The following is a 13,712-nucleotide window of genomic DNA, read 5'->3' as shown; positions in this document are numbered from 1 at the left end:
ATATTCTAACAAGAAAACTTCGCCAAGTAATTGGCAGCATATTTCCAAAGATACAATTACAACACCTTCACGTTACAAGACACTCTGCATCAACCTCCTCCGCATACAATCAATTAAAAACTCATTGATAAGTAACAAATTTATGTGACATAACTTCGATTACTAAATAGCCCATCGTATCTCTGATAAAAAAAAAAAAATTAATAAGTTTAAAGCTGTCCATCTAACTTCCGTATGAAAATTTTCAAAAATTCACACAAGTTTATTGGCGCAATATCTGCTGTAGCTGTAGCACTTGATTCCTTTGCTCTGGAGGCAGGAGGTTAATTTGTTCTGGTGTGAGGCTCATGACCTGTTGAAGTAGTGCCTTCTCCATATCAGGGGTCAACTGCACAATGAGCACAAAAGTCAGATGGCGTGACAGGAAAACTCAAGCTATAAATAAAAGCTCCAGCCGAAGTCAAATATGAGAAGTTGCAGCTATGTTACAGGTGGGGGGCGAGTTGACTGGCTTCCAGGGCCCATTTGACCAGGAACCAATTGTGGCGGTCCTGAACTTGAACTCTCCGGGGGGCCAGACATCCACGATCCTCTATCCACTTGCATGGAAGATCCAGCTTGATTGTTGAACTCTGAACCTAAATGCATACCTCCACCCTGAAATAAAAAACCATCAGGTGAGCTCAATTATTATTATCCACCAAACCTGGCATGAAAAACCAATTAGAAGAGCATTAAAGGTGACCCCAACTCACCAGAAACTGACATTCCAAACACAAAAACGACTCTCAATGAAAGCTCGAAGCGGAAAAATGAAGACCGACCATGCCCGCAAACTAAAATTTTATTCTAGTAACTATTGAAACATTTCCTATAGCCAAGCAACTCCAACCTTAAAAATAATGACGACGCTTTTTTTCTTCGATACAGTACTGTTAGATACAAGACTCTTAACAACATGCCCAAATTTGCCTATCTTTTGGTGCAAATGGTATTTCATTCCTATTATTGAATGTAACCCATTCACTAGACCAAACATTATTCTTTAGTGATATAAACATCAAGAACACAGTTGCAAGGTTTATACAAATACAATTTTTTAAATTGAAAGAAAAAACATAAACAAAACACATTTACCTGATACAAAGATTGAGGTGGTGGTTGACTTGGAAGTGGTGGCTGTCCCTGGGGAAATGAAGGCCCAGCACTAGCAGGGGGTTTTGTACCTGACTGAGCAGATCAATGAAAAAGACAATTAGCCCAATCACATCATATGTGATACATTTGATAATGACTGGTGAATTATAAACTTCATCTTACATGAAACATGGATTGTGGAAGATGTTGAGAATTAGCATGTTGGTAACCCATGTTTGGCCCCATTTGTGGCGGATACTGGTGATGGAAGTTAGGCATTGAAGGTGGTCTTGGTTGTGGTGGCAATGGTGGTTGCATTGGCATATGCAGAACTCCTGATGTCTGTAATGACTGTTGCAACTGGCCAGAAGCAGTAGGCATTTGGGTTTGATGAAGCGAAGGTGGCTGTGAAGAAGAATGAAGAGGATGTGAGGGTATATTTGGAAGTTGAGAGGACTGTGGAAGCGATGTCGGGGTCATTTGATGGCTCAGATGTCCCTTAGGCTGCTGTGGGGTCTGCAGAGGGTGTGAAGGCATAGGCTGAGACTGAAGATTTATTGATGGAGCAGCAGCTGATGAGCTAGGCATTGCAGATTGGTTTTGATATTGCTTTCTCGGAGGAGCTTGGATCTGAGATGGCCCTGTTTGGTCCTGCAAACCAACTTGACCAGGCGACACGGAAGCAGACTGAATGTTTGATTGCTGAGTTGGTTGTGTAGACTGCTGGGAATGCTGTGATGCTGATGGCTGAATGCTGGGAATCTACAGGCAACCTCTGTTTAGCATATAATAGAAACACAAAAACAGAAAAAAGATAAGGCTTCCAAAGACAAAAGCATACCACTTGAGGTGGGCGCACCATTCCAAGCATAATCTGTGCCTGGTGAAAGAATACAAATTGCAGAAATACAGTCAGGATTAATACAAGCAGCTGAAAGTGAAAGGGATAGTTCGCAGACAAAAGCTACTTAAATTAAGAAACCAATTAGAGACTACTAAGCAATGAACTCTCAAACATCATGGGACAAACTCAAGGTCCTGAAATGATGGATGTAAGTCCCTTGACATGGACAGTTGAATTTTTCAGACAGGCCGTTTGGTAAAAGTTCAGCACTTAGCAGAAACGTAAAATTAGCACTTAGCAAAGAAACAATTATTTTCTCACTAGGAAACTGTAAGGAACTTCGAAACAAAGCTATTCATATCATTTGAATCCTAATCACACAAAATTTTCTCAACGAAGGCAATAAGGAAAAAAGAATCAAAATTGACACAAACTAAACCTAACTACACAAAACCATATCGATGAAAGAAAAAGCAAGACATTAGAAATTTACATATCTAAGCACAAAGGGGAAAATCGAAAGGGAAAAAAAAAAAACCCTAAAACCATAAAGAAAAAATTAGGAACCTGGAAAAGAGCTTTGGTGAGAAGCGGGTTCTGAATGAGGATCTGCCTGGCTTGCTGCTGGTTCTGCTCTATAAGATTCTGTATTTAACAACACAAAGAAAACAAACACGAACATTACTCGTAGGTCTTCTTTAGGTGTTTGGAAGGCAAGTAAATTTTGAAAAGAAAATTGAAGAAGAAATATTCGAGAGGGAAAGGCAATGCCTTCATTTGAGACATGATGGTGTAAAGCTGGTTCTTCGACATTCCGGCGAAATCCGCCGGTAGACTGTCGCCGGCGAGTTGCTTTCCCGCCATTGTCCGCTGAGACTGCGAGAGAGAGAGAGAGAGAGAGAGAGAGAGAGAGAGAGAGAGAGAGGGACACTACAGAGCGCGGTTATGTCAAAACCGAGAGAAAAAAAAAGGGGAAGACATAGCAGAGAGCGCGCTTTAAGAGGGTGCGGTGATTGTTCTTTAATGGGCCTGGGCGCTTTTAAGGACAACTTATTATGTTTGGGCTGGACTCTTCTTTTCTTTTGGCAAGTAGGCTGGATTATTACTATTAGTAGAATTCTACAAGGCTTAGATGAGGCCCCATCTTTTAACTGTTGGATCGAGTTAGTTAGTTTGATCTAACGGTTAAAATATATACTCATCTAAGCGTTATAGAATGACTCATTATTATTACTACTTCTTTTTTTTTTTGGGTAAAAGAACTTGATTCTTTTTTATCAATAAAATCAAGGTCCTCGTAATCAAAGAGTTTAATGGTTTGTAACTTTTTTTTTTAATACCAGCGATATTGGAAAAGGAATGATACAAACACAGGACCTCAAATGTAGTCTCTTTACTCCAATTTTTCTTCTTGCAACTAGAAATTCTCGATGAACAAGTGAGTAATTTGTAACAATTGCAAATTTTTCTAGTCAATAATAATATGCCATATCAACTTCTATACTACTAGATTATATGAACTTTTCACACACACATATATATATATATATATATATATATATATATAGAGAGAGAGAGAGAGAGAGAGAGAGAGCAATTGTACCCCTAAAGAACAAGGGTTTTCATGTGTTGAGATACATATTATATGTAGTGCATACATAATATATAAGAGCTACAAGATTAACAGAACAACAACAGATGACTTGGGGAGTTTTCCCCACCAGCTGACATGCATTGAGCTGGGCCAACTTAACTGCTCCGGAACATAATTAAACAGAACCATAAACTAGGCAGTTAACCTTATTTTTGGACATCGATGGATCTACATGAATAGATCATAAGTAGTCGATCCGTGTACTGAGTGAGTCATATATATATATATATAGTTGCATTTCGTTTACAAGATGTTATTTAGGTTATTCATTCGATCTCAGGCCAACTAAAACTTCACCAAATGGAGTCCAAGTTGAATGGTTGCTCCGGATGCTGCTGTGGCGGCACGGCTTCCATCATATCTCTCGTCGATGAAGAAGCTTGGAAATTTGAATTCATATCTGCACTAGTGCCGGACCCAAACTGAGACATTGGCCGCGGCATGCCTTGCTCCATATTAATATTATTATTATTATTATATGAGTAAGAGGGATCTAGGGTAGCTGCACCTGTATTACTACTCCTCAGTTGCAATGCCCTAAGAAGCAATGAATTCACCGACAGGTTCGACGGAGTTAGCAAGTTCGATGGCCATGGCCACGTTAGCGTCGGAAGAGCGCTTGCAGCTGCCTCTCTTGCTGCGCCCCAGTTCATGTTCAAACTCATGTTCACGTCACTACTATGATCATTAATATTATTATTGTAACAGCTCTGTGATGAGGGCATGGTGCTGATCAACCCACTTGATGAATTTGCAATGTTGTTGCTATTTAGGTTTGGCAACTCGATGTCTCCAAATTCGTTCACGATTGAGTTTGTTTCATCGCATGGGGACTCAATAGATGTCTGCTGCTGCTGCTGTGAGGATGTTGTTGTTTGCTGTGGCTTTTTCAGTGATGTGCTCTTTTGAAACACCCTACAAACCACCCATTCTTCCTGCATATTAATTACATGAGAAAGTTAGAAATAATTAGCCCTCAAGAATTAATTAGCAATTAAGTATATGACTATATGTTGTTGTGCTTATCTAGTTTACCTTTGAGGATTTGAAAGGATGTTTGTTTTCTAGTCTGTATTCGTGCATGACCCAGTTGCTTTTCTCACCCCTGGGAGCTCTACCCTTGTAGAAAACTAGGGTTTTCTTCATCCCAACCAGCACACCTGCTCGATGGATTTCCTTGTCTTTCCCAGTTGTTTTCCAATACCCAGCTTCTGTGGCTCGGTTGGTTCGAAGTCCAGTTGGATATTTTCGGTCTCTCAAGTTGAAAAAGTACCACTCTTTCTCTCCCATCGAAGCCTTGCCTGCACCACCACATCATTAGTTTGTTAGTTATTAATTTGAAGAAAAATCGCCATGTCATCACTTTGCATATCATATTGATGCTGTCAACAAAATCGGAAGGAAATATTCATGCCGTGTTTGAAGATACTGTTAAAGGTCTTATTGCATTTTTTTAAAAACAATAAATAGTCCTACAGCTAAGGAAAGTCCATTAAGAAAAAAAAATGTCTGGGAGTTAGTTCTGTCTATGTATTTGGTATGGTTGGTCAAGCAAATCAGAGAGGAAAGAAGAGAGATATAATTTTCCTCATTTCCAAACTCCATTCTTCTTTTTGGCAAACATATCAGGAAAAAGAAAAAGAATTATCATGATCATGAAGATATCTTCATGACTAAAAGCCTCAAGGAATTAGAACGAAAGAAATCCTAGAGGAATTAAGGCAGATGATCTGGCATGAAGAACACAATTATAACAGATGATGATGCTTATAATTAATCGCATGAGCATTAAACTAGCAATATATATATGTATGTATACCTGGGAGGTCCCAAGGTTCACACTTGTTGAGATCAACAACTGCTACAGCTTTCGATGTGAAGCTAACATCAGAAACCTTGCAGCACAGATAGTACGTGATCAGCTCTTCATCTGTAGGATGGAATCTGAACCCTGGAGGAAGACTGTCTTGCATATTCTTAATTTTGATTCAGAAAAATATTGAACCAAGTGGGATAATTTTGAGAAGCAAAAGAAAGCAATCAGCAGAAGCAAGTAGCTAGCAGGGATATTTGATGCCAGTTTCAAATAAATCCACCAAGATGATGAGGTATTAATGGTGTGCCCCTTGTATTGTGTAGAGCTCAAATCTTCAAGAAGAAGCAGCCATAGCCATTAGCCAGTAGTCTTTTTATATTTTGATAATTACAGCTAACACTTTGACAAAGATGGTGATAGGAAAGTACAAATTTTCTTAATTATTTTAAATTACCAAAACACCACTACTATATATAAATGGGGGATTTCACTAAAACACCCAAAATAGGGGTTGAAATTATAAAAAAACCCAAGCACTATTTAAACATATAAACACACCCAAAACTCATCATTACACACACTCAAAACTCATTTATAAACACACCCAAAAAGTTGACTTTGGGATTGATTTTGGGTGTGTTTCTATGTTTAAATAGTGCTTGGGTTTTTTTATAAATACATGTCTAGGATTGGGTTTATTTATAAATTTGTATTTTTATTATTACCAAAAAACCCACATAGACCTGTGGTGTGGCATTGACTAGGAATTAGTCAATCAAGGTGGATATGAAGATTGTGTACATGTCTTTTTAAAATCAAATTTTGTTCAAGCGATGAGTGGCAATTATTTGGGCACGAGGGGGTCCTTTGTTAATGTCACAGCAGATTTCATTTCACATGTAGATATATATTATTAATTGTTTGTATAATTCTATGATCCAGTCCAACCACCTTCACCCATTTCTACCCACCGAACCCATTTCAATAATTATTTGGCTACGCTACTACTAGAATACTATACTATCCCAATACATGGGGAACATGGCAATCTACATTCCACAGTAACCACTATTTTCATTTATATTGAAATGTGTCACACGTCTCATATCATCTCTCTTGTGACCGTGGATATTCTTTCCGAATGTGGGTATTTAAGATTTGTTTGGGAGTGATTCTGGATAGGCTATAATCATTTTTTAGGAGAAGCATCTTCTTCGTCTATGCTTCTCTATAAAATCACTTAAAACCAGCTAAAGTGATTCTCCATAAAAGTGATTTTTGGTCTATCCAAAATCACTTCCAGACGAACCCTTAATCTACCAAATTAATAAAATTATAATATGATAATTATTGATAACACCAAATAAAATGTATATACAAATTTTGCAGCCTCTTTGTTTTGTCTCCCTCCCCTCTCATTGGCTATGTTTCCAAATGTACATAAACATTATAATCTGATCAAAGAGATATATGGTAGTGATGATTGCTTGATATGGTGCAGTGCAGTATTTTAATATATTAAGGTGGCATGTTGGAAGTGCACATGAGTCACGATATGATAGTTTTGTCTCTGTGACAAAGAATATTGCATAATTGACAGTTGAAAGATCTTTCATTTGCTTGGCTGTGGGCTGTGGCCTGTGGGCTGTGGCTTGTAGGTGGCTTTATTTATGTACTTTTTGTTAGTTAAATTATGATTAATGGTGGCAAAAGTTTACATGAGAGTGGTTAAAATGGTCACCAACCCACACGACTGTATCTTGCTTGGGTAAGCGTTTTTGTTGGATCTTTTCTTCCTCACTCACCACCCCCCATTTGTCTTCCAAGCTTCACATCAATTTCAATCCTAACTCCCAACTTTTCATGTCCATATCTTTCCCGCATCTTTGCCGGTGCTTCTAGAAACAACATCTATACCTCCACATGTTTTTGGGTTGAAAATTTACACCATGTTCATTATATAACTATTTTTTTACATTACACAAGTTTGATTATTTTAAACAAAGGACGATGTGACTTTTGGTTTGAAAACTTGCAACTCCATTCATACGTGCCATAAGAGTTGGCTTGTTTTTTCCAAGTTTTTTTTTTCTAATACAAATGATATTGGAGGAAAGAGGATTCGAACACAGGACTTCATATAGGAATGAGGAATGAGAAAAGCCATGAATCGGAGAATTTACCAAGAATTGAGAAAACCATTAATCGAGAAAGTTAGATAGGGGAATCAAGGTATTGGAATTAAATCAACTACTCCGCCTAGTTGATCCCATTCCCCATTTTGAGGATATTTGATTACGGATTTTAAGGTGGAATCCACATAATTTTTTATTCCTTATATGTTTGTAAAGGAAGTTAGGAATTTGAATCATTCCAATGCTCATTCCTGATAAGTAATCATGTCATTAATAGAGAAGGTCATTGTCATTCTCTCTAAATTTGAGACCTTCATTAAAATAAGAAAATAAGAAAATAATGTTATAAAATAGACAGGGTATGAAAGTACCACTTAATATTGAGATGAGATTGTATTTGCTCTTAAGGTATTATACTGATAAAATTTTCTCTGTCGGATAAAACTTTCTAACTCTCTGATTTATCTCTCACTTTTTCTCTTCAGATTGGTGTATATCTCTTCTTCAGCTGAGGATCCTTTTTATAGAGAAAGTTACCAAGACAGAGCAGTTAATGCTTTGTGGAAGAATTGGAGGTGAAAACATTTCACCCACCACAAACATTATTTCACTTACATTACATCAATCTACTACTGCATGCACAAAAAGTCTTCCTTACTACATCCACACACGTGTTTCACAACAAATAAAAAGATTTTCGCATAATGATGCAATTGGGCTGTCCAATGACTTATATGGAGGAGAGTATTTACTATTGCGGTACCAAGAATTGGGTTTCGGGCTTGTGTGCAATCCAGAAATGGGAAGTTTGGGGCTTGTGTCAACTAACATATCCGATATGATGTGCGGGTCTTTGTCAAGCAAGGATACTTAATGCGATGATTAGATTAATACAAATAGTTTAGTACTTAGGGCATGTTTGACATTGTTGTGCTGTGAAAATAATCGTTGTCAGATTTGCTGTGAGAAAAATCAGCCGTGAGAGAAAGCATTTTGGCGTTTGGTAAACTTTTTGTTACAAGTGTTATTGGTACTAATTCCAGTATAATCAGAAAATAATTGTTGTATAATCATTAAACCCAACGCCTCTTCAAAATTGATTCATGCATAATCAGAAAATGAAAGCACTTCATTAGCTGCTTTCCCTTATAGCTTTCTCTCATAACAATTTTTAACAATAAATAATTTTCTCGTAATTTACCAAATGGATTAGGCTTCCCAAAATAAGCAATACCAAATGGGCACTTAATCTGATGATTTGATTCGTGCCTGCTTGAGTAATCAACCGCTGAGTGGATCAACAACTACAAGTTTGCAGAAATCTTAGTGGCAAAGTTAAAGACAAGAAACAACTAAGAAGATTTCCAAAACAGAAAGCTCCAATTGACAACACCCCCATTCTTACCTTTATAAAAGGCTCTTTATTCCATTAGGACTCGGGAGGCAAAGAATACTTAAAACTGCCCAAAATCCACATTTACTTAAATTATATACGATTTTAACTTCTTTTTATTGGGAAATAATATCTTAATACTTCTTTAAAAAAAGTGGCATGCATACCTGTCTACCAATGCGTGGGGCTTTGGTTTTGGTCTATTTTATTTATTTATTTATTTTTGTTTACATTTGTTTATTTGGACTGGATATAGCATAGGCCCCTTTCTTGTAGAATAGGATTTTCTACTTTGATTCAAAGCTGAAAAAGGAAAAGGTTTTATATTTTAAATAAATACAAGCTACAATACAAGGTTTATGTGCAATACAAAGCTATCGCATTATAAATAATTCCCCTTATTTGTTTTACACAATGTAAGCATATGCAAAATAAATTGAATCCTTCATTCAGAGAAGAACTTACATGTAACTGAGATGCCACCGTAACGGTATTCCAAACTTATAATGCATTGCCATGTCAAAAAGTTAAAATATTTGACAATAAGTTATTGTCTTGGAATACCGTCACAGTGTTATCCCTGACATAAATTTTTCTCATTCATAAGAGGGTTGTGTTGACCTTCTACTAAGGACTAGATTTTCAGAAAGCAATTCAATAAAAACCAAAAATGTAAAGGTGCGTATTATGGGAAACTATACCATACGGTGTATGTATAGAGCATAAAATTAATCAGTAACAAGGTAAAGTTGGCACTTGCAATATTGCAGGACACATGGGGCATTTCTTGGAAAACAAATGAACCATTTTGACCAACAAGAAGGAAGAGATTTTACGAAAGCAACCAAAGCACGCGCTTTAACTTTTTTGAAGGGGCACCACTCCACTTTGCTATTGTGCTTTGTGAAGGAGAGGAGTTGATAGAAACTCATTCTGGAGAGAAAAAAAAAATGCCATGTTCAACAGAGGAAGCACTTGCTAGGCTTTTCTACAATGTCTCATCCTCCTTGCACCTTCTCCTGCTCTTCCTCTATGTCTCCTCCATTGTTCTTGCCAAATTCTTCTACTTCGTTGGCAGCAACCCAATTTTCCCAAGGTCTTAACAAATTAACCTTGCATGGCATGCTGCTATACATCAATACCTCTCTTGCTAACTTTGTGTTTGCTTATTTAGTTATTTCCTTTGACATATTAATTACTTAAATCTTCACCCTTTTGTATGCATTAATTTGTTATATTGCAGAAATCAGAATGGATACGAAAACTATATGTTTTCGGAAGAAGAAGAAGAAGAAGAGGAAGAGGAATTAGAAGCAGAAAGGCAGTTTCATGTTCATGGTCATCAGAGCTGCACAGAAAATGATCATGATCTGGTGGCTGACATCATTCTTGGCGGTGAATCACTGATGTTTTTGCCGAACAGCAACCTTCAGAGCCAGCATCAAACAAGTTCTTCTGAAGATCAATTCATTAGCGCCCGTGAGAGCTTAATAATTGAAGACCAAGAAGATGAATCTTTGCATGGCTCACCACAAGTTACAGAATCTGAATATTATGATCATGATGCAGAGGATATCCCAGTGAAAGAGACCGTTTTGGTTCGCAATTCTCTCCAAAATGATCAAGTGTGGTCCACTGCTCCGATAACTATAGACCTAAGCAAAAGTGACTTGCGGAGCAATGCCAAAAATGGTGACGAATATATCAAGCATCTACGTTTGTTACACTAGCTATAGCTAGTCACATGTTGTACTTGTAATCTTACTTGTACATGTACTCTGCAGCCTGACATTGCTTATGCTATTGATGCAGGTAAATTTGAGAAACAGAACACCGAAAAAAACAAGGCAGTTCAGACACATTTGCCTGGTGATGAAAATTGTCTAGTGTTTAGGCCACACCAATTGGAGACCAACAAGTTCCAAGTTCAAGAAAATAAAGAGGATGAGATTTTTGGTGACTCAACTGTTGGATCAACTTCTAAAAGCTCTTCTGAATGGAGAAGCTCAATTAATTGCAGGGACTCTGCTACAGAAGATCCATTTTCTTCGTCGTCCCGGAGAAGCTGCCCCAAGTGGGAGTCTTACACAGTTTTTCAAAAGTACGATGAAGAAATGATGTTCCTAGACAGAATTAGTGCCCAAAAGCTCCATGAAACAGGTCATTTGGTTTCTTATAGCTATATTTTTTTTCTTCTTCTTTTTTTAAAGTGGTTGTATTTTTGTTTCGGGAGATTGAAGCTAATTAATCTGATAATCATAAATGCAATATTTTCATTTTCCAGAATCACTCAGGTCTATTCAAGTTTGTCCAAGATCAATTTCGGAGAGGATAGTTCATAAAATCGCCATGGTAACAAAAAGGCCATTGGACGTACGTCACAACCCTTATCATGAACTGGAGGCTGCTTATGTTGCTCAAATTTGCTTAACATGGGAAGCACTTAATTGGAACTACAAGAATTTCGAACAAAAAAGAGCGTCACACGGTGATTTTGATCCCGGCTGTCCTGGCCAATTAGCGCAGCAGTTTCAGCAATTCCAAGTTCTTCTGCAGAGATACATAGAGAATGAACCTTATGAGCAGGGCAGGAGACCAGAGATTTATGCTAGGATGAGGCTTTTGGCACCAAAGTTACTGCAAGTGCCAGAATATCGAGGTAGTCCTGCAGCCAGATTGTACTTTTAACTTCTTTTCATACCCTTTTTCTTTAACAATAATTTGAATGTATGCGCATCATGGTTAAATTAAAGTTGTAATAGTTACATCATCAAGAGTAACAAAGAAATGCAAAGGTCTAGGGATCAAATCAATCAAAGATAAATAATTAATTAATGCCTTGCTTTTTTATGTTTTAAGCTTCAGAAGATGATGGTAATCAAAAGGATGAAGGTTTTGGCTCAAGAATCTCGTCAGCTGCGTTTTTAATGATAATGGAAGATGGAATCCGAACGTTCATGAATTTTCTCAAGGCTGATAAGGAGAAACCCTGCCAGAAATTAGCATCCATGTTTAAAAGGAAACGAAAAGGTTCAGTTGATCCAACTCTTCTCCATCTGACGAAGAAAATTAATCAAAAAGTAAGTGAATATATTATATTAATCACATCTGCTTAATTATATGTAATGTTATCAACTTATCATATTGGTTCTTGACTCTTTTTTTGTTCCATTGGATGATGAGCAGAAGAAGATGAAAGTGAAAGATCTTCGGCGTTCTCACAAATGCTTGAGAAAAAGAAAGTTGAAGGTGGAGGAAGAGATGGAGATACTGATGGGTCTAATTGACCTAAAACTAGTTTCAAGGGTTTTGAGAATGACAGAGTTAAGTGAAGAACAATTGCATTGGTGTGAAGCGAAGATGAGCAAAGTGAGAATAATGGATGGGATATATCACAGAGATTCCTCACCACTTTTCTTCCCTGCACAATGACCCACAGCTTGCTTTGATGACTAGATCATGACATGAATGTGCACCAGGAGGAGGACTGCACAAACATGAATATCCTCCTAGCTATAGGTACCCTTTTGTATATTAATACATATTATTATTATTATTATTATTATGTTTATATAATATGATGGAGGGATCCTACAAATAAAAGTAACCACATGGGATTTTGGAGATTTGGAATCCAGGAAGGAGAGAATGTTTAGAGAGAGAGAGAGAGAGAGAGAGAGAGAGGATATTGGTTGAAGGTGAAAGATGAGGGGAAGAAAGCAAGGAACATGAAGAGATAGAGACAAGAATAACTTTAGCTTTATTAGCTTTTTAAATTAGAGTTTATCTACAAGGCTGGGATTTGATCTGAATCAAAAGGAGAGAAGACTGACGAGGAAGAAGGTGTGCAAAAGGGCAAGGCTGCTGCTACACATGCAATGCAGATGCAGTGGAATAAAAAGGGGCACATGGTACACTCAAGGGATATATATCAATCAAATTATATGGCAGGCTCATATCATATGGACCCACTTACATGGGAAATCAAAAAAGAAATAAAATTTAGTCCAATAAATCAGCCGTTTTAGTTTAAAGATGTGTGTACCTGAAGCTACAATGAGATTTCTTGACCTTTTTTTAAAGTTCCATGGCCTTGTTGTAGTTGGGCAATCATCATGTATGGAAAGGAATTGAAGCATTATCATTTGCACCATGGATGGAATGGAAGTAGCTTGATTTCATTTCAGATCAGATACTATAACCCCTTGTTCCGTTAAAATGACACAGTTTTTTATTTTTTATTTTGATAATTACGATATTTTAAACTACTCTAATATAAAAAAAAGATGATCGAATTCAAGAAAAGGGACGTGCAAACATCTGCTAATGTTTTTCATATGGCCTAACAGGCCCGTTAAACTATTGTCTCATAACCCACGGCCTAACAGGCCTTGTATTCAGTATATTGGGCAAATCCTTCAGCCCAACCAAGACATTGGAGCTTTATTCACAATATACGGGCCTGCATGATCATGTAGCATATCTATGTATATATATAAATATATGTGCATTAATATTATGCATATATGATATGATACGATATGAGCTCAGCAATTGAAAGGATTGCTGGTAGGTACGCAGTGGACCACTGCCTTCAAATTTAATAGAAGCCAACTTAAGCTTGGCCATGTGAAGAAATCGAACGCAAAAGGAAAGCGAATTGGGTTGTGGTTCCCACTTCCATTCCTCTGTCTGCAAAACATCTCTCTTTCTGTCCTTTCCACTTTGGATTG

The 13,712-nt window shown here is 37.3% G+C and overlaps 3 protein-coding genes across 6 annotated transcripts; 1 reads left to right on the top strand and 2 right to left on the bottom strand.

Moving 5' to 3' along the window:
• Window positions 1-3: 3 nt before the first annotated feature.
• Window positions 4-2,938, bottom strand: ESP1 (hydroxyproline-rich glycoprotein family protein). The gene is made up of 7 exons (XM_008242042.2): window positions 2,753-2,938; window positions 2,549-2,626; window positions 1,979-2,017; window positions 1,321-1,899; window positions 1,138-1,230; window positions 490-657; window positions 4-388 (listed from the first exon to the last, which is right to left on the bottom strand). The coding sequence occupies exons 1-7, from the start codon at window positions 2,843-2,845 to the stop codon at window positions 263-265; spliced, it is 1,176 nt and encodes a 391-aa protein (XP_008240264.2). The 5' UTR covers window positions 2,846-2,938; the 3' UTR covers window positions 4-262.
• A 640-nt stretch (window positions 2,939-3,578) lies between these two features.
• Window positions 3,579-5,760, bottom strand: NAC058 (NAC domain containing protein 58). 2 transcript variants are annotated; one of them, XM_089041387.1, is made up of 4 exons: window positions 5,455-5,760; window positions 4,671-4,936; window positions 4,144-4,570; window positions 3,579-4,035 (listed from the first exon to the last, which is right to left on the bottom strand). In XM_089041387.1, exons 1-4 carry the CDS (start codon window positions 5,606-5,608, stop codon window positions 3,929-3,931), a joined length of 954 nt encoding a protein of 317 aa, XP_088897513.1. In that variant the 5' UTR covers window positions 5,609-5,760; the 3' UTR covers window positions 3,579-3,928. The 2 variants fall into 2 exon arrangements, with proteins under 2 accessions (XP_088897513.1, XP_008240265.3); XM_008242043.3 differs by having other exon boundaries at window positions 3,579-4,570.
• Window positions 5,761-9,844: 4,084 nt separating this feature from the next.
• On the top strand, window positions 9,845-13,013 carry LOC103338790 (DNA ligase (DUF1666)). Of its 3 annotated transcripts, none has more exons than XM_089041829.1 (6): window positions 9,845-10,075; window positions 10,223-10,671; window positions 10,792-11,139; window positions 11,264-11,638; window positions 11,845-12,059; window positions 12,166-13,013. In XM_089041829.1, the coding sequence occupies exons 1-6, from the start codon at window positions 9,930-9,932 to the stop codon at window positions 12,409-12,411; spliced, it is 1,779 nt and encodes a 592-aa protein (XP_088897955.1). In that variant the 5' UTR covers window positions 9,845-9,929; the 3' UTR covers window positions 12,412-13,013. The 3 variants fall into 3 exon arrangements, with proteins under 3 accessions (XP_088897955.1, XP_008240268.1, XP_008240267.1); XM_008242046.2 differs by having other exon boundaries at window positions 9,846-10,075; window positions 11,848-12,059; XM_008242045.2 differs by having other exon boundaries at window positions 9,847-10,075; window positions 11,839-12,059.
• Window positions 13,014-13,712: the final 699 nt, after the last annotated feature.

The sequence above is a fragment of the Prunus mume genome, linkage group LG7, assembly GCF_029339155.1.
Source record: "Prunus mume cultivar Tortuosa linkage group LG7, ASM2933915v1, whole genome shotgun sequence".
NCBI classification, from domain to species: Eukaryota; Viridiplantae; Streptophyta; class Magnoliopsida; order Rosales; family Rosaceae; genus Prunus; species Prunus mume.
The sequence above is the reverse complement of the archived record's forward strand: the minus strand, read 5'-3'. Positions and strand labels throughout refer to the sequence as shown.